The 23,521-nt window shown below is 39.7% G+C and overlaps 1 protein-coding gene across 1 annotated transcript in view; it reads right to left on the reverse strand.

Moving 5' to 3' along the window:
* Positions 1-23,521, reverse strand: part of ABCB4 (ATP binding cassette subfamily B member 4) — a 78,471-nt gene that overhangs the window by 35,042 nt on the left and 19,908 nt on the right. Inside the window, exons 8-16 of the mRNA XM_082632742.1 lie at positions 22,730-22,854; positions 20,005-20,176; positions 17,337-17,450; positions 16,168-16,278; positions 15,820-15,945; positions 13,193-13,396; positions 12,674-12,844; positions 2,932-3,093; positions 31-192 (exon numbers count right to left, since the gene is read on the reverse strand). Of these exons, the coding sequence (XP_082488868.1) occupies positions 31-192; positions 2,932-3,093; positions 12,674-12,844; positions 13,193-13,396; positions 15,820-15,945; positions 16,168-16,278; positions 17,337-17,450; positions 20,005-20,176; positions 22,730-22,854 (1,347 nt within the window). The remainder of the gene's footprint in view (positions 1-30; positions 193-2,931; positions 3,094-12,673; positions 12,845-13,192; positions 13,397-15,819; positions 15,946-16,167; positions 16,279-17,336; positions 17,451-20,004; positions 20,177-22,729; positions 22,855-23,521) is intronic.

A 23,521-nucleotide genomic window follows, 5' to 3' on the forward strand; every position in this document is an offset into this window, starting at 1 on the left:
AACTAAAGATTTAAGTGAAAAACAACTTACAAGTTCAATGGTTTCCACATCAAAGGCATTCTGATACTTTCGTGAATTCCTCAGGCTTTTATGAAAAGAACTCCTAACTATGGGGCAAGCCAAACCCATGGCAGGCTTTTCATCAGTTAGTGCAACTTTAAATTCTTCTGACTGGATCTGGCTTCCTAATGTCTAAAAGAAGAACAAAACATTGAACTGTGTGTGTGCCTGTGTCCAGATGGATGTAACCTCCAAGTTTAGAACCATACAGCCATTTGAATATCACGTGTCAAGACTTTCAGATTCCGTCACAGCTTCTCAGTCAAAGTTAGCTCCAAAGTGTCAAGAAGTATATCAACACATGGAAGTAAAAGAGGTTACAAAGGAGAGAAAGGTTAAATTCAATGTGAACAATATGAAACCTGGAATATAAAAATATTCTCTAAAAATTAAAAGGCAAAGTTTTCATTATCCAGCAGGTAACTGGGAATTTCTTCAATACGCCAGGATCCAGAGAACAAGTTAGAGACCGCCACAGGGCAGAAGAATAAACAGAAACATTACCCAGGGCTCATTTTTACAAACAAGGAAAAGCTGGTCACTGCCCGAGGGAGGCTGTTAATCTGGCTGAGTACCATCATCTTTCTTCCTCAGAGTCCTGCAAAGATTCGTCCACACCTTACCCCAGGGGAACAGTCCTGCAGGTTCAGCCTCATTGCCCACTTTGGGATCAACTCTCTCCTTAAAGGGTCAGGGAGAGGGATAATTTAAGGACCTTTAGCTCAATGCTAGATGAGGGAATATCAACCCAACCTTCCTGGAGTCTAACTTTGTTCTCTGTTTGCTTCCGCCATGTCTGAGTCCACATCTTAATGGTTTGTCAAGGACCTCACTTCTTGTGGTATTGTCTTTTTCCCTTCAGGTCCTGTCCCCAAACCCAATTATCTGGCTAGTGCCTTACTGTACCTACAGAGGCTGTCTGTCTTGAGCTCTGGATCTAATCTGGTCCTACTTTCCAGTTGTGCTTTCAGCACCCGACAGAATATTGCCCTTGTGCCTTGAACCCCACTGCAGGTACGCTCTGCGGAACGGTTTCATACCACCTCCCAAAAAAAGCCAACCTAGTGGGACTTCCCTGGTGGTGCAGTGGTTAAGAATCCACCTGCCAATGCAGGGGACATGGGTTCGATTCCTGGTCCGGGAAGATCCCACATGCCACGGAGCAGCTAAGCCTGTGCGCCACAACTACTGAGCTTGCGCTAGAGCCCATGAACCACAAGTACAGAGGCCCGCGTGCCTAGAGCTCATGCCCTGCAACAAGAGAAGCCACCGCAATGAGAAGCCTGTGCACTGCAACAAAGACCCAACATAGCCAAAAATAAATAAGTAAATAGATTTATTAAAAACAAAAAAAAACAACCTAGCTTAGAGACTTCATCTTGTAACTGGTCCCCACATCCTCACTTCCATCCACTCCCACACTGCTATCAGAGACACCTTCCTGAAGGGCAGTCCTGCTCAAATCACACCCCAGCTCAACAATCTTCCACGGCTCCCCACCACATGCTCAAGCCTGGCTCCCCCAAATTCTAGCATATGGCAAGTCAAACTGAACCACTTCTCATCAATCCTTTTCTTATCTTTTTTTTTTTTTTTTCGGTACGTGGGCCTCTCACCGTTGTGGCCTCTCCCGTTGCGGAGCACAGGCTCCGGACGCGCAGGCTCAGCGGCCATGGCTCACGGGCCCAGCCACTCCGCGGCATGTGGGATCTTCCCAGACCGGGGCAGGAACCTGCATCCCCTGCATCGGCAGGCGGACTCTCAACCACTGCGCCACCAGGGAAGCCCCCTTTTCTCCTTTTGTCATCTTGTCCATGCTATCTCAATAGACAGTTCTTCCAGTAAGCCCATTCTGATTTTAGACTTCTTCTATGACCAAATGCATAATCCCTCTCTCTATCTCATAATATACTTTTCTGTGCCTTACCTAAAGCCCTCATTTACTGGGAGCTGAGGTCATTGAGCTCCAAAGCCAAGATGGCCACTTTTCACCAGTTGATAAAAAGTATATATTTGAAACCAATAGCCCTTATTTCCTACACCTGGATATACTTCAGCTGCCTCAAATATTCAATCGTAAAAAATAAAACAATAAATGTTGAAAGGAAATATGGGTGAATATCCTAAGAACAACCCCAAATCCTGAAGACATGGAGAGGAAAAATGATAATCTAATTACATACAATTTTAAAGCTTTTTTTATGGCAGCCAAACAACAAAGTGAAGTTGAGAGAACAAAGCAGGAAAAATACCTCCAATACATGCAAGAGAAATGTGTATTTCCTTTTTATGCAAGGTGTTCTTATAAATCAATAAGAATATCATGAACAACTCAACAGAAAACAGCCTAATACAGGAACAGACACTTTCACAGAGGAAAATATACAAACAGCCAAGGAACATGTGAAAAGATGCTGAGGACCCATTAAAATGATAGGATCTGGATGATGTGTATCTGAAATGTGAAGAAAAAAGAACAAAATTATGTACATACTAGTTACAGTAATATCAAAGCAAATGTATATACTTTTACAAATGTAAGAATCATGTTTACAGAATAACATATTTTTAGGTTATTTATTTTGCAAAGTTGCTCAAGAAGTTCATTCCCCAGGCAATTAAGAATCTCTGTCCTAAAGAGTAAGTTCAAAATGTTCTGGGCATTTTCCTTTATTTTCCTCCCCCCTCACCTTTCTCTTTAGAGATTCTTTCAACGATTCTGAATTAAAGTCTCAGATGTATATTTTAGGCATCTTCCTGAAAACTTCTTATTTCTCAACATGGCATTAGCTACGTGATATTTTAATAAATAAAATAAAGAATAATATATTGAGGAGAAAACAGCAGAAAAACTTCCCAGGAAGCAGATACCTGCATGTTAACAAGCCTGAAGTACACCCCTTCCTTCTTCATTAGTTCTTTGTGGCTTCCTTGCTCCACAATGACTCCATCCTCAAACCCAGCAATGACATCTGCATTTCGGACTGTAGACAACCGGTGTGCTATCACTATGGTGGTCCGGCCTTCCCTGGCCTAAAGGGGAAAAGGACAAACGTGGAGGGCGGGAGGGTTACAATGTCCAGCACTGTCAATTAACACACAATTAAGCACTTAGATGGAGGTGTTTGCGGATGATGCAAGAGTAGCTCACCATCCCTGAGACATTAGGGCACAAAGACCTCACTCACCTGTGAATGGCTAAAAGGAGACTTAAGTTCTGGACCAGACAGGAAGCCAGTTCCTCCAGGATGAGGACTGATAACTTTGGAGGTCTACAACCCTTCTCAAATGTTTTCATACCTCTGTGAGGAGCCCTCGTTCTGAGTTATACGATATGCTAGAGACTTTAGCAGAAGCATGTTCAGAAGTTGTTGCCACATACAGTCTTCTCCAGAGCACTTCTGTAGGATTTCTTTTGAAGTGCCTGATTTTGACTGTAATTCTAATGGACTACGTGCAGGCAGCTTAGGTGAAAACATACCCTGGGATCTGGATGGTTCACATCATGGTTCAAAGACCATCTGAATTACAAACTTTGGTGTGGGGCCATTAACTACGATTTTTAACAAGTGCTTCAGGTGATTTTTATGGATGCTGAAATCTACAAATCACCCCCCCCCAAGTAGTTCCCTGAACTCACATGTCGTTGGCTTGGTGGGTTTATGAATGGGCCTTTACAACCTGGAAAACGCCCATCAAACTATTCATGTTATGTCATTAACAATGGCTATTTTTTTTTAATACTCATTAGCCCTATCAAGACTAACAACTTCTTAAGACCACTCCTACTCTGAGGCAATAAAACCACATCCTTAGGATGGTTATTAGAGTATAGCCCGATTCACCTAAGTAGTTAAAAAGATAGAAATGAGAGGCTAATCATCAAAAAATCTACAAACAGTAAATGCTGGAGAGGGTGTGGAGAAAAGAGAACCCTCTTGCACTGTTGATAGGAATGTAAATTGATACAGTCACTATGGAGAACAGTATGGAGGTTCCTTAAAAAACTAAAAATAGAATTACCATATGACCCAGCAATCCCCCTACTGGGCATATACCCTGAAAAAAAACCATAATTCAAAAAGAGTCATGTACCACAATGTTCATTGCAGCTCTATTTACAATAGCCAGGACATGGAACCAACCTAAGTGTCCATCGACAGATGAATGGATAAAGAAGATGTGGCACATATATTCAATGGAATATTACTCAGCCATAAAAAGAAACAAAATTGAGTTATTTGTAGGGAGGTGGATGGACTTAGAGTCTGTCATACAGAGTGAAGTCAGAAAGAGAAAAATAAATACCATATGCTAACACATATATATGGAACCTAAAAAAAAGAAAAAAAAAAGGTTCTGATGAACCTAAGGGCAGGATAGGAATAAAGACACAGGCGTAGAGAATGGACTTGAGGCCACAGGGAGGGGGAAGGGTAAGCTGGGACGAAGTAAGAGAGTAGCACTGACATATATACACTACCAGATGTAAAATAGATAGCTAGTGGGAAGCAGCTGCATGGCACAGGGAGATCAGCTCGGTGCTTTGCGACCACCTAGAGGGGTGGGATAAGGAGGGTGGGAGGGAGATGCAAGAGGGAGGGGATATGGGGATATACATGTGCATATAGCTGATTCACTTTGTTATACAGCAGAAACTAACACAACACTGTAAAGCAATTATTCTCCAATAAAGATGTTAAAAAAAAGGCTAGATTCATAATAGCCAAAAAGTGAGAACAATCCAAATGTTTATCAGTTGATCAAAAGATAAACGCAAGGTGGTATATCCATACAATGGAATAATACTGGGCCAGAAAAAGGAATGAGATTCTGATGCATGTTTCAATATGGATGAACCTTGAAAACATGATGCTAAGTGAAAGAAGCCAGTCACAAAAGACCACGCCTTGTATGATTCTATTTATATGAAATGTCCAGAATGGGCAAATCCATAGAGAGAGAAAGCAGATTATTGGTTGCCAAGAGCAAGGGTGAGGGTGGAACGGAGAGTGACTGGTAATCGGTACAAGGTTTCCTTTCAGGATGATGAAAATATTCTGCAGTGAGTCTGTGCTGATGGTTGCAAAATCTTGTGAATATACTGAAAAAACCAATGAATTGTGCATTTTAAAAGGGTGAACTTTATGGTATCTGAATTATATCTCAATTTTTTTTAAAAGAGCATCCATGAAAATTCTGAAAAAGTTAATGAGTATCTGAGTAATATCTCCACCAGATACTAAAACATAAAAAGCCACAGCAATTAGGGCTTCCCTGGTGGCACAGTGGTTAAGAATCTGCCTGCCAACGCAGGGGACATGGGTTCAAGCCCTGGTCCGGGGAGATCCCACATGCCATGGAGCAACTAAGCCCGTGCACCACAACTACTGAGCCTGAGCTCTAGAGCCCATGAGCCACAACTACTGAGCCCACGTGCCTAGAGCTCATGCTCCACAACAAGAGAAGCCACCGCAATGAGAAGCCCACGCACCGCAATGAAGAGTAGCCCCCGCTCACTGCAACTGGAAAAAGCCCGCAGGCAGCAACAAAAACCCAATGCAGCCAAAAATAAATAAATAAATTAATTAATTAAAACAAAAAAAAGCTACAGCAATTAAAAGAGTAAATTCCAGGGGAAGCTATCTCGTGAAAAGACAGTTTGATCAACAGAACCATATAGAGAGTCCAGAAATAGACATGCAACATTTAAGAATTAGTATGATAGTATGAATAAATATGCTTTGTCTCTCTGTAGACCGAAGGTGGACTATGGAGCCAATTTTGTAGCCACGTGGAAAAAAATAATGTGGTCTTTCTTCTTCAGTCCTTACTCTAAAATAACCAGATGAATCAATTGTGTTTAAATAAATATAAAAGAGTTACATCATAAAAAGAGAGACTAGAGCATAACTATTGGACAACATTTAAGACTGTTCTTTGATTTTTAGCATATGAGCCCCAAAGAAACATTCACAAATATTTACTGATTTAACGATATGGAAGCTGCATGGCTTTGTCCATGTACGATAAGGCATAGAGGAAATACTTTGATCAACCTAATTATATTCATGATACTAACAGTGATGAGTAAACTGCCGACAGTGACTGGGTTATCATTATGATAATAATAGGTTGATGCTATATCAACTTAAAAAAAACAGAGGAATTGGAGTCAGACTTGTGAGTAAATGACTGGTGTGCAGGAGAAACAAGGTATGCAAAGTTGCTAATTTCAAAATTAGCAACTGTCACCCTTGACTGGGATTCTTTGGCCAGAGTAGAGGAGATCAGACACAAAGGGCTATTTTCAAACACCCCAGTGATGACAAAACATTGGCAAATAAATACCGTAGATTCAAGGACACCAACTATTAAGAAATTTGGAACTTCTACTAATCTTGGATGTGTAGGAATGAGAGGCAGGCCCAAACAAAGAAGTACTATTCCATGAGCTTTTCTGGAACTTCTGAAAAAAAAGCATAAAATGAAACTTCTGGTGATCATTTCATTAAATCACTACTCTGGTTCTTTTCTTGCCCCTCCAGTATGGAAACACTATGAGTAGGAGAGTGTGTGTAGGTATGAAACTTTGTGATTATTGACTTTCTTTAAAAAATCAAAATATCAAGTCTGCTTTTCTATTCTTCTTTAAGACCTTATATTGGAAAAACCTATTATTTATTTTGATGAATAGCTGCTATCTATTGAGCCAAAAGCAGAAATTGTCATTAATAATTATTTTAGTGTAGACATGTATTATCTCAATGAGCTTGGCCATGGTAATCAATTCAGTAAAAATTTATTTAGGCTTTACTATGGGCAAGGCACTAGAGTAGGTGTTATAGAGACACAAACATGAACCATTTATTAATTCTGCCTTTTGGGGGGGGTAATTCTTTCTAAGAGAGAGGAGGCATATAAATAAATAGCTAACTACAATAACTTGGTGCCACAAGAGGTATTGATAAATGTATAAAGGATCCACAAAAGGAAAATATTATTCTTCCAGGCTAGGTAGTAAGGGAGGAAAAACAATAACTATAATAGTAGTATATCCTTATGCTCCTCAGAGGAAAAATAATTAATTACAAAATTCAACTTTTCATTGTTAAAAGAGAGGTGGTATATAAATAGATGGACCAGCCAATTGACTGACTAGTGTCATTGGGGGGAGTACAGTAATGAAGGATTTCCCTTTTTTTTTTGGTACGCGGGCCTCTCACTGCTGTGGCCTCTCCCGCCGCGGAGCACAGGCTCCGGATGCGCAGGCCCAGCGGCCATGGCCCACGGGACCAGCTGCTCTGTGGCACGCGGGACCCTCCCGCACCAGGGCACGAACCCACGTCCCCTGCATCGGCAGGCGGACCCCCAACCACTGCGCCACCAGGGAAGCCCAAGGATTTCCCTTTTAAAGACACAGTTTATAGTATGCAAAATATATCAGTTTAGTTATCTTGAAATGTATGGAGTCAATTGGGTAGATTATAAACTATTTGCAGCAACTACGGTAGATAAAACATGGTCACAAACACTTTGTAGCTAGTCCCTTTCAGAGGTGGAGTCTATTTTTCCACCTCATCAAATCTGGGCAGGCCTTGTGACTTGCTTTGACCAAACAATGTGAAGGAATTAATGCTTGTGCAATTTCTGAAGCATAGACTTCAAGAGGCCTTATAGCTTGTGTGTTTGCCATCTTTGAAAGCTACCTGGAAAGGAAACTTGTCTGGTCTACTTGAGGATGAGATGCCTACTGGAGGAGAATCAAGCTGCCTCAGGCAACAGCCATCACCAGTTTCCAGGCACAAGAGGGAGGCCATCTTGAACATTCCAGCCCAGATGACCCTGAGCTGAGAGTAGCTGCCTGGGGAGATGAGGCAAAACCAATAGAGGAATCACACCAGCCAATCCACTAAGTGCTGGATTAAAGCAATTGATATGGAAATTGGTAATTAGACTGGTATGCTACTGTAACAAAACCCTAAAACATGTGACATTGGCTTTGGGACTGGGATCTGAGTGGCAGGCAGTGGCTAGAAGGGAGGTGATGATACTGTTAGTGGAGACTGGAAGAAAAGTAAGGAAATTGCTGTTGGAGGCTGGAAAGACAGTGACCTGTGCTGTGTAACCTTAGAATAACTGGAAAAATTGTTCCCTGTAGTAACTTGGAAGAAAGATATTTTATCTAATGAACTTGTACATCTGGCTAAGGAGATTCCAGAGATCTCTAAACAGAATGTTGAAAGTGCCAGGCTGTATATGATAAGGTATGAGAAGAGAATGATGAGCTAAAGAAGAAGCCATTTGGTTTGCAAGGTGAATTTAGAAGCTACAAAGAAGACGCAGTACTTGCTGGTTGGAAAATGAATTGTTAATCATCCAATCAAATGAGACCAAAGATCAAATCAGGGTGTAGGTGTAAGGTTTTTTTGTTAAAATCTCTGAAAAATTTAAGGCAAATTCTAGTAGACACTCTCTGCTACATAAAAGGGCTTCTAAGGCTCTAAAGGGTTTTCTAATGGCAGCTTCGTATACAGCCCAAAGTAGAGAGAGGCTTGCCCTGAAAAAAAATTAAAGATGTAACTTCTGGGGCTTAAGCAAACTATAGTCAAATTCTAAGCAAACTCACAAAGTCTTTAAGAGAGTCCATCAGCTTGGACTAAAGGAGACTGAGAAAATTAAAAATGTAAAGAGAGGGCTTCCCTGGTGGCGCAGTGGTTGAGAGTCCGCCTGCCGACGCAGGGGATGCGGGTTCGTGCCCCGGTTCGGGAGGATCCCACATGCCGCGGAGCGGCTGGGCCCGTGGGCCGTGGCCGCTGTGCCTGGGCGTCCGGAGCCTGTGCTCCGCAATGGGAGAGGCCACAACAGTGAGAGGCCCGCGTACCGAAAAAAAAAAAAAAAAAAATGTAAAGAGGCCTCTGGGTCTCAAATTTCTATGAGCAGAAAGCATGCTGAGAAAGTTACTCAGCTGCAGACATGGGCCCTTTCTTATGGGAAAGGAAAGAGCTCTCAGAGGGAGAATCTGAGAGCCCAGAGGTTGGAGCCCCAAACCAAGCAGAAAAAGTGCACTAGGGAACCCATTCTACTAAGGGTAGAATTGAGCCTTAATCAAGGAATGTTTCCTTTCCTTGGAGCAGTGGGGTAATTGGCAACATGCATCTGACTGCATTTCAAAATTGCTGTGGAGCAGTAACTGCTATGTGCTTCCTGTCTTCCTTTTTGAATAGGAGTGTCTGTTATAATTAGCCTGTCCCTACCTCGCCATTACATGGTGGGTATATGTGTGGAAGATAACGTCTCTTTAGTTCATAGTTGTCTGGATCAAGATGAGCTTAACATGAAGAATCTCATCCATATTTGGACCACATACACATCTTCAGGTACTGACTTTGAGCCTGATCTCATAACTGTATGAAAATTTTGATGGTCTTGGGAAGAGGTGGATTTATTTTGCACTTGGGAGAAATGTAAATAATTGTGGCAGAGAATGTGCTGTGGAAGATTAAATATGGTCATAGATCCTTTACAGCTCACCCATCAAGAAACAGAATCTATTTCCTCACTCCTTCAATCTGGGCTAGCCTTGTGACTTTCTGTGACCAACAGAATGTGGTGAAAGTGACATTGTGTGAGTTCTGGAGTCTAAGCCTCTAGATGTCTTATAGCTTCTGCCTCTAGATACGCTGGCCTGAGACTTCTGTGTAAAGAAGCTGGGTTAGCCTATTGTATGAGTGAGTACAAGCATGAGTATGAGATGCCCAACCAACAGCCAGCACATGAGTGAGGCCATCTTGGGCCATTTTAGCTAAGTCAACACTCCAGGTAAATACAGCCATATGCTCAGGTAAAAAGAGCAGAAGATCCACCCAGCCAATCTACAGAAGTATTGCTTTAAGCCTGAATTTGGGTTTGTTACAAAGCAATAGGTAACTGATTCAGCACTCAATAAAAGGAATAATAGGGGCTTCCCTGGTGGCGCAGTGGTTGAGAGTCCGCCTGCCGATGCAGGGGACACGGGTTCGTGCCCCGGTCCAGGAAGATCCCACATGCCACGGAGCGGCTGGGCCTGTGAGCCATGGCTGCTGAGCCTGCGTGTCCGAAGCCTGTGCTCCGCAACAGGAGAGGCCACAACAGTGAGAGGCCCGCGTACCGCAAAAAAACAAAAACAAAAACAAAAACAAAAAAAATAAATAAAAGGAATAATAATCATGGTAATGGTAATCACCATAATAATTGCATTGTTTCTCATGGGCAAGGTATGTGCTAAGAACTTTACATGCAGTATCTCATTTAATCTATTCAACCATCCTATGACATTATTTCTCCCCCTGCCCCCCACCCCAATTACTTCTGCAATATCTCAGGCTTAGAGGACTCCCACCTCAGCCTGCCTGGCACCACAACCTGTGCCCTTAAGCACCACCCCAAGCTGCTAATGGCTTTTCTTGGAGATTTTAAAAAACTGTGAGTGATTCATCAGCTATTTTTAAAGTCAATATATAAAAGGTTATCAACTGAGGAGTGGGCCATAATCCTACAGAACACAAATTGCTAAAACTGAATGAAGTAACCTGTTCAAATATGAATTAACACTTGCAAGGCTATAATTTTTGCTGACAGAATTCATATCATGAAAAACAACATCTCCAGTAATTCTGTTCATTTAGCACAGCAAGGGCTAACATACTGAATGTTTGTATCCTACAAAGTATTGGGACATGGGTCCTAGGGCTGAATAGGACTTTTTTTTCATATAAATATCTCTCTTATCCTACCTAACTTTATGCTAAAAAGTCTATGTTGACACATGAATGACATTTATGTGTTTTGAGTTAAAATTAATTGTTTAATTTATGCATATATTTATTTTTATGATTTCTTCATTTAAGTCACTTCTAATTAACTAAGAAAATACAATTCTCCTATGTGTTATATTTTGGTTCCTTAATATTGAGACTTAATATACATGAAAACGATGTAATTGAGTATAAAAATTTGTGAGGAATAATTATCATAATCTTTCATTAATTATTAAATTACATTACATAAGATAAGCCAAAATATTAATCTGATAAACCAGGAAGCATGAATTAACTACAGTTTATAGCACACAAGGCAACTGTGTTTACTTAGGATTCAGGTATAAATTTTCCTGAGAAAATAAGGTTCGTACAGTTCATGTCTAAAATATCAAGACGATAGATAACTGAGTCACTTTGCTGTATACCTGTATACCTTATACCTGTATACCTGTATACCTTACAATGTTGTGTTCAACATTGTAAATCAACTATATTTCAACAAAAATAAAAAAATAAAACAAAATAAAATAGGTCAATTCAAAAAAATAGAATTTCAAGAGGCAGGTTGGATAGACTAAGTAACTTGCACATTTTATTACTAAACTTTCTCAAATCAAATATATTTATGATATTTATGTGTTTGAAACCCATTTACATGATGTCATCTGACTCTGGTTTTAATACTGTGTTGTTATTACAGATGACTTCAGCACTGACCTTGAAAGTGTCCCAAGATAAGGTTCTTCCTTTGAAGCTTTAGTTCAGTAAAGATAACAGTGAGAGATTTAGAAACTCTGAGCCGGGCCCATGAGCTCAGCAGCCTTAAAAAGTGTTGCTTAGGGCTTCCCTGGTGGCGCAGTGGTTGAGAGTCCCCCTGCCGATGCAGGGGACACGGGTTTGTGCCCCAGTCTGGGAAGATCCCACATGCCGCGGAGCGGCTGGGCCCGTGAGCAATGGCCGCTGGGCCTGCGTGTCCGGAGCCTGTGCTCCACAATGGGAGAGGCCACAACAGTGAGAGGCCCGCATACTGCAAAAAAAAAAAAAAAAAAAAAAAAGTGTTGCTTATTGTGGTTGAGAATCTGCCTGCCAATGCAGGGGACATGGGTTCAAGCCCTGGTCTGGGAAGATCCCACATGCCGCGAAGCAACTGGGCCTGTGAACACGACTACTGATCCTGTGCGTCTGGAGCCTGTGCTCTGCAACAAGAGAGGCCGCGATAGTGAGAGGCCCACGCACCGCGATGAAGAGTGGCCCCCGCTCGCCGCAACTACAGAAAGCCCTTGCACAGAAACAAAGACCCAACACAGCCAAAAATAAATAAATAAATAAATAAATATTTTTAAAAAGTGTTGCTTATTTATATACTTAGAAAAACATGCAAGTTGAACTTTATTTCCAGAAAAACATCCATTCATTTTCATGAATAGATAAAGACGATGTACTGCCTACTAAATAAGGCAAATAAATATTTGAACTGCTTTTCAGCTGGACCACTGCGTAAGTAACCAGATTTTTCTTTGTACATTTTACCACAACTACTTTTGATCAAAGCCCTAGCCTATGTGCAAGAAAAAAACAAAGCTAAGCGGCTCACTGCACAGGTTTGGATTAGGGCTCAAAGCAAGGCAGTTAATGGGCTGTCCACCTCTCTCTACAATGTGCCTTGACAGAAAGGAGAAACCAAGAAAGCCCCACGGGAGAGCTTCATTTGCTCTTATGTTTATGTTTTTCAACCTAGACTCGCAAAGCATTGGCAAGAATTTCAATAAAGTTTCAACTGGCTGGCCTTCAGGTGTTTAGGGTCCACTGACCTTATCCAAAGCGGCCTGTACCTCAGCTTCACTCTCAGTGTCCAGCGCTGAGGTGGCCTCATCCAGCAGGAGGATCTTGGGGTTGCGAACCAAAGCCCGAGCGATGGCGATTCTCTGCTTCTGTCCACCACTCAGCTGGGCCCCTCTCTCTCCAACCAGGGTGTCAAATTTCTACAAGAGAAAGCATGGTGGAGCTTTTGAAGTATTTCAACTAGAAAAAGCTATGGAGTCTAGAAATTCATGAAGACATCAGGGAGCTTCATTTTGACCATCGTAATGAGTCACAAATTATAATAAAATAAATAATACCAAATTCTGACAAACTACTAACATACTCTGTATAAAATTTTGTATGCTTCATGTACCAAGCTATATGCTCCAACTGGATAATTCAAGGGACTTACCCAGCAAAGTTGGACAACCTTGTACCTCAAACATTATTAGCTTAACCTTTGAAGAAAGAACTCACATGAGTTGAAATTCTCATTTCGAGGGCAACTACATTAACAGAGGCTTTACCTGTGGTAGTTTCATGATAAACTCATAGGCGTTGGCTTCCTTGACAGCTTTCTTTATTTCATCCATTGTTACATTTCCACGGCCATAACGAATATTTTCAGCAATGGTGGTAGAAAATAGCACCGGCTCCTGACTCACCACTCCAATTATTTCCCTCAGATACCTTACGTTAAACATCCTAATATCCTGCCCATCGATGGTAATCTGAAAAAAACAAAATACTTCCACTGAATATTTTAAACCTTCTGATGTATAAAGCATCAAGACTCTAATTTGTTACCAAAAAAGCCTTAGCTAATATTTAACTTATTTCAGTGGTTAGAAATGAGAATTGGAAATAAAGCAATGTGGAAGACTAAAAATAAAAAGTGTATTCTTTCTTTTGATATTTATTATCTTACATATACAGTTTTTTTATGGATGGATTATTCTCCATAAGTGATTATATATTCAGTTATACATTTTTGGCATAACTATTATTTTTGCTTACCATTACTAAATCTGAATAAAAATGTCCCTTTACCTACCTAGTCTACATATCATTTTGATGGCATTATGATGTTTTACTGTATGTAATATACTATAATTTACTTCAGCATTTCCCACCTGCTGAATATCTGGCTTCCTTCAAGGAACACTGAAGGACAATCATTGTAAAAGCACAGAAATACCAGGCCGAAGTGTATGATTTATTTTTTCTTCTCCGATAACAATTGCTTAACTTATACAATGACTGGCGTATGTTGGGCATTTATTATTTGCTGAATAAAGGTTGAATAAACAACCCTCTAAAAAGATTTTTAACAATTTACAATGTCAGCAGGAATATATAAATATATATCTGCTTCATTGTAATTTATTAGCTTTTATCATTTTAATGCCTTTTCTAATTAATAAGTATGTGGTGGTAGCTTATATTTATTTTAATTCATATACAATTATAAGTGAGGTTGAACATTTCTTTAAACTTTTTACAAATCTACATTTATTCTCGAAAGATTTGCATGTTCATATCCTATGATAGATTCATATTAATTTCTAAAATAGTGATTATAATAGTTTTCCTACATATATCATAAATTATTTGTTCCAATCTATTGCTTTCTTTTATTATAGTTTTACTGATTTTTACGTGGAGAGAGTTAAGGAAAAACTGAATCAGTCAACTGTACCACTGGGCATTTTTTCTATTATTTCAGCAGTAATAAAATTGCTAAATCACAATGTGAACAGTGAATATCTCTGAGTTATAGAATTTCTGAAGACTTTTTTCCCTGCTGACATGTATTTTCTTTAAAAAATGTATTACTCCAATAATAATTTAAAAAATAAGATGTGGGCTTCCCTGGTGGCGCAGTGGTTGAGAGTCCGCCTGCTGATGCAGGGGACATGGGTTCGTGCCCCGGTCTGGGAAGATTCCACATGCCGCGGAGCGGCTGGGCCCGTGAGCCATGGCCACTGAGCCTGCGCGTCCGGAGCCTGTGCTCCGCAACGGGAGAGGCCACAACAGTGAGAGGCCCGCGTACCGCAAAAAAAAAAAAAAAAAAAAAAAAATAAGATGTTTTCAAATGCTTATCCTCAATGGTTAGTATTTACTATGTTCTTTTTAAAAAATGAATAAAACTGTTTACACTTGAACCAACCTAGAGTTTGCTTTAGGAAATGAGGATGGCCCTATGTTCCTCCTTGGTGTATCAGATTTTTCAAAGAAGGTTTGTTAATTTTATTAAAGTAAATAAATAAATAATTTGCATATCCTAGAAAACTTTTTATTCATTCCTGCAATCTCTGTTCTATCTCAATGCCTTTTTAGGTTTTTTTTGTTTTTCTTTGTAACTTGTAAACTTCTGTTTTCATTATTGTTGAATTATAATACATTTCAATGTCAGGTAAACTCAACGTCCAAAAGTTGGTGCAATTGAGGAAATTTGAATATATACTGTGGGCTCGTATTGTATTAATATTAAATTTACTGATTTTGATGATTGTTTTGTGATTATGTAAGAGAATGTCTACTTCTCAGAAAATATATTCTGCTTTGCAGTACACCTGAAACTAACACAACATTGTAAATCAACTATACTCCAATAAATATAAAAAAGTTAGAATTTATAACAAAATTTTTAAAGGCCAAAAAAATATTCCCTAGGCCATTACTGTTCCCCATGTCCCCAGAAGCTTCTTAGAGACTAACCCACTTTCCCCTTCAGATATTCCAACATTTAAGAAAACTCAACTGCCTTTGATGAATTTAATTACTGTCCTAAGATTTCTTGTGATCCTGAACACAAGGTTATTAATAATTGCTATATGTAATATTTTTGACCAAACTTAGTAAGTCCTCCCAGTGGTTTGGATGACTATTTTCCAGTGACTTAGTGGGTTATGAAAAGCTTAGTTGGAACAGAGGAGAGTGTTGTCTAGCTTCTTTGGCTTTTATCATCTTGAATACTTTTGTTAAAGCAGCCCAAGGTTTTGAATGCATTATCCAGATGCATTGCAATTCTATAGTCTTTTTACCAAAATTGGATTCACATGCAAATTTGTTAACAACAAAACAAAACAATTTCAAAGGGCTAATTGGTATCCAGCTTCCCACTTTGGAGAACATGGCTCTTCCCACTTACCATGCCCTCTGTGGGGTCATAGAGCCTCTGTATCAGCTGGACCACCGTGCTTTTCCCACAGCCGCTGTTCCCAACCAGGGCCACCATCTGACCGCTCTCTACCTTCAAGTTGAGGGCCTTTAAGATCTATGAGGGAAAAGAGAGAAAAAGAACACACTTCACAACAAAAGCCTAAAAGGGGAGTAATCTGATTCAATTTTAAATTTGGAAAAAAAGTACCAAATAAGGAAATATAATCTCAAAAGGAAAAAAGCACATACATATCAAAATAATAGAGACTATGGATTCTTTAAGATGATTAAACAATCAGTCTGAATTAGGAATTCCTATAAATATTACTTACAATACCTTGACATCAGGTCGAGCTGGATAACAGAAATGAACATCTTTGAACTCCAAATTCCCTTTGATGTTATCTGGTTTGTGTCCTCTCTCTGAAAAACTGTCAATTTTAGGATTCTAAATAAAACAAAATTCAATGACTATTCCATCATAGGACAAACAATTGCATTTTTAAGGAATATGCTTCAGCAAATTCCAAAAATAGGACCCAGAATGGCATCTCAAGTTGAAGACAGTGTGTGTTTGTGTGTTTAAGGAAATATGCCTTCTCAGAAAATAGGCTTTTCTTGAAAAGTACATAAGGGATATATTCATTTCATTTCATACGATATTTCACTTTAAGTTTCTGGCATATCCTCATAAATTTTCTAAATGGTCAAACATGCACATTCCTACAGCTGCAATAACAAAAACATACTATCATGGATATATCCAGGTATTTCAGCATTTAGTGAAAATTAGCTTATTCATAAACAACAAATATAATGGACTGGGTTGAGAAGACTGAACAATTGGTTAGAGCCAAGTTATTTAGGAATGATGTAAATTTTGTATATATGCCGAAGCTGAACAATTTTCTCATGACTTAGATTAATGAAATAGGAATTGCTTGGATTAAACAATCACATTTCAGTTACCTAGTTTGCATTTTCTCTGTGTAAATGCAGTGACATACTTATGTCAAAATGATTTTCTTTATTTCACTGCAGTCAGTACAACTTATGCATATATATAGTTGATTCAAAATTATATCATATGTGCAGTGATCTTTTTTTTTTTTTTTTTGACAGGGGGCAACCCACAGCAAAGCATACTATCAATTTTGGTCCCACCAGTAATTTTTCCATCCACTCATCCTGTATACAAATCATAATATTCTTAGTCTGGCTACAAAATGAAAGAGAAAAGGAGGAAAACTAGGAAGACAAACATCTTTGCTTTGAACTCTAATAATAACACACTAGTGCAGATGTACTTCCCCAAAATGAGATCAGTGCTATTTGATTATTTAAAGATAAACTTTCAGAAATATTAATAAGAGGCATTTGATTTCATTCATTACTAAGGAGAGGTTGTTCACTTGGCAAAATTTTCATACAACATTTAACCAAAAGCCAGATTTAATTAGCCAGACCTCAAAGAATTTTTCAGCATTAAAGTAATAAATGACTCACATGATCAATAATAGCAAAGATCGCATATGCTGCTCCTCTTGCATTGGCAAAAGCATCAATACAGGGCGCAGCCTGTCCAATGCTGAAGGCTCCGATCATGATTGAGAAAAAGACCTGAGCAAAAAGAACACAAGGAAAAGTTATAAGTCTTATTCTGGAGTCCATCATCATCTCAAATATGATTTGTTTGGAACATACACTACCCAAAGGATCACAATTAGGTTTATCCCTTTAAAATTTTTCTGGCAAAAGGCAAAATTTACAAGGTTACTATAGCATTTTATTGCATGAACAGGTTTCTTCAATCTCAAAAATATTTTTTTTGAAAAAAAAATATTTTTTTTGTCTAGCTTGCCAAACTATCTGTTGCTCTTCTCCGGGAATTAGACAAAGTCAGAAAGATTTTTCAAACCTATTTCCTTGATTCTGAAGCTATTGCCACCAGAGGAAAACATTTTCCATCAGTATTATTTTTCAGTCCTATATGATTTTCTCTAACTATGCATGGAATTACACAGAATGTTCAGGATACAACAGATTTTGGCCCATGAAATTTTCCTTAAAAAGTACTATGTTATGTATTAATACATATTTTGGTAAGACTTTTAATATAAAAAGTAATAGTTCACACATTATAAAACACTAAATCACACCTGTGTGCAATGATTAATATACAATTATTCTGTACTATAGCACACAAACTTAACACATTTCCCTTTATATTTTTTTCACTAGGAAAATAAATTGATATAGAAAAGTCAACACTATAGCTTCAGGAATCCAGATTATCAACAAACGTTAACTGAAGAAAACATAAATGAAGAGAAATTACTCCTTTATCTCTGGGCATGCTGAAACATCTACTTATAGTTTGTCTTTTCTCAGAAGACAGTAACAGTAACACTTCACATACCCAGAACTCAAATATCTCTCAAATATCTATCCACTATCTACAATACAGAGAAAGACCAGTAAGAGAGCAAAACGGTCTCTACCAAAAGCAATGCTATGAAGTCAATGCACTAGAGTTCTCTCCGTCTTTATGCAGAGGGCATCGCTGGGCTCCCTGCATCACGGGTATCACTCTGTAGCCCTACTCGGGAGAAGTCACTGTCTACATACTACAAGTGGGGAGACCAGGTGAGAGAGAGCACACTCATCACAAAGGGTGAATGGCACTCAGGATTCAATCTCCTTTCTTCATAAAATTTGGCAAATGAGGAAGTAAAGAGAGGTGGAGAGCTTCCGAGCTGACAACCAGAGAGGAGACCAAAAGGAGAAAAAACAGACTCAGCAATGACGAAAGCTCATCCAGCCAAACAGCCCTCAAAACGTCAATGTAGTCTGAAGGTACCACCCTAGAGAACATTTTGAAATGATAAATTTTCATAATGTCCCTAAGCCATCATCAAGGGGTCAAATAGTGCTCCGTGTCCTCTGTTTAGAAAGATAGGGAAGTGCAGGTTTTAAAACATGGCTAGTTGAGGGCTTCCCTGGTGGCGCAGTGGTTGAGAGTCCGCCTGCCAATGCAGGGGATGTGGGTTCGTGCCCTGATTCGGGAGGATCCCACATGCCGCAGAGCGGCTGGGCCCGTGAGCCATGGCCGCTGAGGCTGCGCGTCCGGAGCCTGTGCTCCACAACAGGAGGGGCCACAACAGTGAGAGGCCCGTGTACTGCAAAAAAATAATAATAATAAAATAAAATAAAACAAAATAAAATAAAACATGGCTAGTTGAATGGTTACCTGTTGCCCTGACCGTCACTGACATGGAAAGAAGGTCACAATACATTGCTAGTTTATAAAACGTTTACAGAAAGGTATGCATAATACAATCCCAGTTTTGAAAGGAAAAAAAATCCACATACAGAAAATAATCCGGAAGATATACACCAAAAGTTATCAGTAAGTATATATGGATTATTAGATCATAAGTAATTCTAATTATAAGTAATTTCTAATTTTTAAAATTATTCTAATCCTTTGTATAACTAGTATATATATTTATAATTAAAAAATAAAGCTATTTTCATTTTGTAAAAGAAAAAGAAACTAAAATAAGTTTTCATCTTGTATTTGGATAGCTTTTATTTTTTTTCTTCTTCTCTGCGGTACGCGGGCCTCTCACTGCCGTGGCCCTTCCCGTTGCGGAGCACAGGCTCCGGACGCGCAGGCTCAGCAGCCATGGCTCACGGGCCCAGCCACTCCGCAGCACGTGGGATCCTCCCGGACCGGGGCACGAACCCGTGTCCCCTGCATCGGCAGGCAGACTCTCAACCACTGCGCCACCAGGGAAGCCCCTAGCTGATGTTTTATATCATGTAAATTTAACATTCTCTCATAGTATGACCTATGTATAATAATGTTTACTTTCTTATATAATGAAACTCAAAGGCAGAATGAGGATGGCACCAATACATATTTGTTTATTCGTAAATTCATTCCATTTTTTTAAATTTATATGCTCCATATGTTTCTCAATTGGTCTATCTACATGTTATGCCCTGTGTATTCTAAGGTCAGCTCTGCCCACAGGACAGAGCAAAGATTTACAGAATGAAAAAAGCCTATAACCATGGCTTATTCTTCAAAAAGGAGGAGAATGAAAGAAAAGGTAGATGGATAAACAACATTTTCAGATTCTCCATAAATATCAGGAAAACAACTTACTGTCATTGCATTTCCAACAGTGTATTCTTTTGCTATAACTAGAGCGGATGCATACCAGAAGGCCAACGCATATGATGCATATATTAACAGGAAGGCAATGCCCATAGAAATGTTCGCCGAAATAGCTTTTTTAATTCCAATCTTTTTGGCATTTTCTAGATGTTTCTGATACCTACCGGAAAATGAGGGGAAAACATGATAATAAGAAAACAATCCATAATCTGAGCCATATTCACCTCCTTGATAGTTGGAGGTTTAAGGCACAAAGCCATAAAAGTAAGAAACCCCTGGTGAGACCCAGCTTCCTGGGAACTCAACCAATTCAGGATTGGCCAGGACTAGAACCCATCTGAGCCTTTCCTTTACTGGCCTGGACCCATCTCCCTTGATCCCTACAAGTCCCACCAATGTTCCCATAGCTGTTCCAGGATTGAACTCCCATCCCTGGGAGAACCTCACCATCCCTTCACGGCCAGCATCACAAGTCAAGGTAAAGGTGGAAGAAGAGAAACCAAGCCAACCAGGGATGACGCCAAAATGTAAATACTATTTGGGATTCTTAAAACAGATTCTTAACACAGGCCAATTTGTCTTCTCCAGAGAAAACCCTCCTTCCACAGCCCCATTGGGTGAGGGACAGGAATTTTACATGTTTGTGTACTTATACTTGGGCTTTTGCTTTTTTGTTTTGCTTTGTTTTGGTTTTGGTTTTGGTTTGGTTTTGATCAGGCTGACCTTCAACTGTCAAGCCTGGGTTCAAGGTTATAAACTGGTCACTACTTATGGGATACAGGCTCTTACTCAACTTTTCTAGATTTTAGTTTCATCACTTGTAAAATGGAGTTACTCTTTTTTTAATTGAAGTATAGTTGATTTACAATGTTGTGTCAGTTTCAGGTGTACAGCAAAGTGATTCAGTTATACATACATATATATATATATATATTTTAGATTCTTTTACCTTATAGATTATTACAAGATATTGAGTATAGTTCCCTGTGCTATACAGTAGGTCCTTGTTGGTTATCTATTTTATATATAGTAGTATGTATATGTTATTCCTAAACTCCTAATTTATCCCTCCCCTCCCTTTTGCCTTTGGTAACCATAAGTTTGTTTTCTATGTCTGTGAGTCTCTTTCTCTTTTGTAAATAAGTTCACATGTATCATTTTTTTTTAAATCCACACATAATCGATATCATATGATGTTTGTCTTTCACTGTCTGGCTTACTTCACTTAGGATGATAAGCTCTAGGTCCATCCATGTTGCTGTAAATGGCATTATAAAATGGAGTTACTAATGCCTACCTTGCAAGACAATTATAAGGTTGACAGATAACGATAGAAAGTTGTTAGTACAGTGCTGGCATAAAGTTGGCAAAACCTGATAATTCCTATTCCTATTATTATTGTTTTAGAATTTAATGTCTTCCTAAATATCGCTCATTCTATTATTGTCATATTTTTGAATATTAATTAAAATTCATATTACTGCCTTCTAGGATTTGACATAAAGGTATAAATGTCTAGAATGGTTCTGTCAAATAACAACATTTTTTTCCATCAATTTCAGTTAAGCCTTCCATGCTAGATGCAAAGAGTCTATAAATTTTGATTTTGGCTCCCTAAAATCAGAAAAAAAAATCCACTGAGATACAATGAGACTTTAGAGAAAATACCACATACATCAGAGCGTTTCTATTTCTAACAAAAGACAAACAACATATCTTTTTCCGTTTAACCAAATAAGATGTTGAGAATTTGTTCATTTTTTAAAAATGTACGTTGCCACCAAAAATTATGTCTTTCAATTACTTAAAGCACCTTACTCTCCAGTGCTGTTTCCTCAGTGTTGGACGATGCATACATTTAGCTGAGCTGCGTCCCTGAGGAGACAGCCAGCTTGCCATGCCCAGCACTGTGCTTAGTCCCAGGTGGCCCGGCCGCAAGGTGCGGGCACGTCAGCCCCAACGTGACACGGGGCTCCAGGGGCAGTGGTGGACATGCTGTAATTACCTTCGCTGAGGCAGCTCGCTTACTGCTGCTAATGGAGAGGCACTGATTACACTCATCCTGAGGTGTGTGGGCTACCGTGTACAGGAAGCAGCAGTGAGAGAGAAAAAGGAAGAGTTAGAGAACCAGGCATAGGCTGGCTTTGAAGAGGGCTTAAGGAACAGAAAAATAGAAAATGAAAAAGAGGGGAGTAAAGAACCTTTGCTTTTTTTTTTTTTTTTTTTTTTTCTTTGCTATACACAGGCCTCTCACTGATGTGGCCTCTCCCGTTGCAGAGCACAGGCTCCGGACGCACAGGCTCAGTGGCCATGGCTCACAGGCCCAGCCACTCCGCAGCATGTGGGATCTTCCCGGACCAGGGCACGAACCCGTGTCCCCTGCATCGGTAGGCGGATTCTCAACCACTGCGCCACCAGGGAAGCCCTGGAACCTTTGCTTTTAAGGCTGGAGAATTTCCAGAGAATTTCTCTTTCAAAGAGTTGTGGGTGGGGCTTACAACAGACTGCCAAAGAAGTCCATGGAACATAAAAAGGTCAGAACTCTGCTGTAAGGTCTGATGTTAAACTCTAGCCATCAGTAAAGGGTGCCTATATTTTGTGGGTGAGGGGTTAATATCAGGTAAAGGAAAGCAGTAGACACATATCGCAAAAGAATAAGTAACAAAATGTAAAAGTCGGTTCTTTGAACTAGTGGACAAAGAACCTTTCTGACCTTTTCAGCTCTCTGTTCTGGCCCCCAAAAGCTATCACAGTCCTGATGGCCCCCAGAGCCTCTTCTGCCACAGCACCTGCTTTTGCATATGCAGCTAGTTCTTTGTCACTAAATGCTGAGAGTATCTGGAAAAAAGAGAAACATTCATGCCTTCTGTATGGGGAAAATGTGAAAAGACAGTCTGACCAACTCTTTCAATTACTTTTTCTCCCCAAATGCTGTCCTTTATCAAACATTGTAGATATGAAGCAAACCACACTCACTGTACCCGACCCAACTGGCTGCTTCCACTCCCTACAAGGGGCGGATTTGATCCGCCCTGGTGATATGCTCCTCAAGGGGAGTCCTAAGCAGCTTTTGGCAGGAAAGCACCCTTTGCAGGAAAGAGCTCTCTGCAGGAGGCCCCTTGGTCTTGTCACTAACCTTAAACCAGGCGCCCCCATGCTCTACTCATCTCCGGCCCTAGCACACCTTTCAGATCTTTTGTTCACACAATACTTTGCCTAACTTGTTGGTCTTTCCATAGATCAAAGATGTAGAAATGCAGAATAAGTAATTAGCAGATGACCAGATCTTTTCCCTAGCTTCCCCTTCAATAATCTCGTGAACAAACTGTGTGAACAAGACAACATCTAAAGAAAGATCACAAGAGGTCAACAAGCCTGCACACAAGCCTGCACGCTGTGGAGGAGGGCGATGATTCTGACCCCCTATCTCAACAATTAACTGAGGTTACTTCCCCTTTTCCATTGAAAAGCTTTCATGACTGAACAGAATCTTCAGAGATGGTTT

This window comes from Mesoplodon mirus (assembly GCF_964341445.2).
Source record: "Mesoplodon mirus genome assembly, chromosome: 9".
Lineage (NCBI taxonomy): Eukaryota > Metazoa > Chordata > Mammalia > Artiodactyla > Ziphiidae > Mesoplodon > Mesoplodon mirus.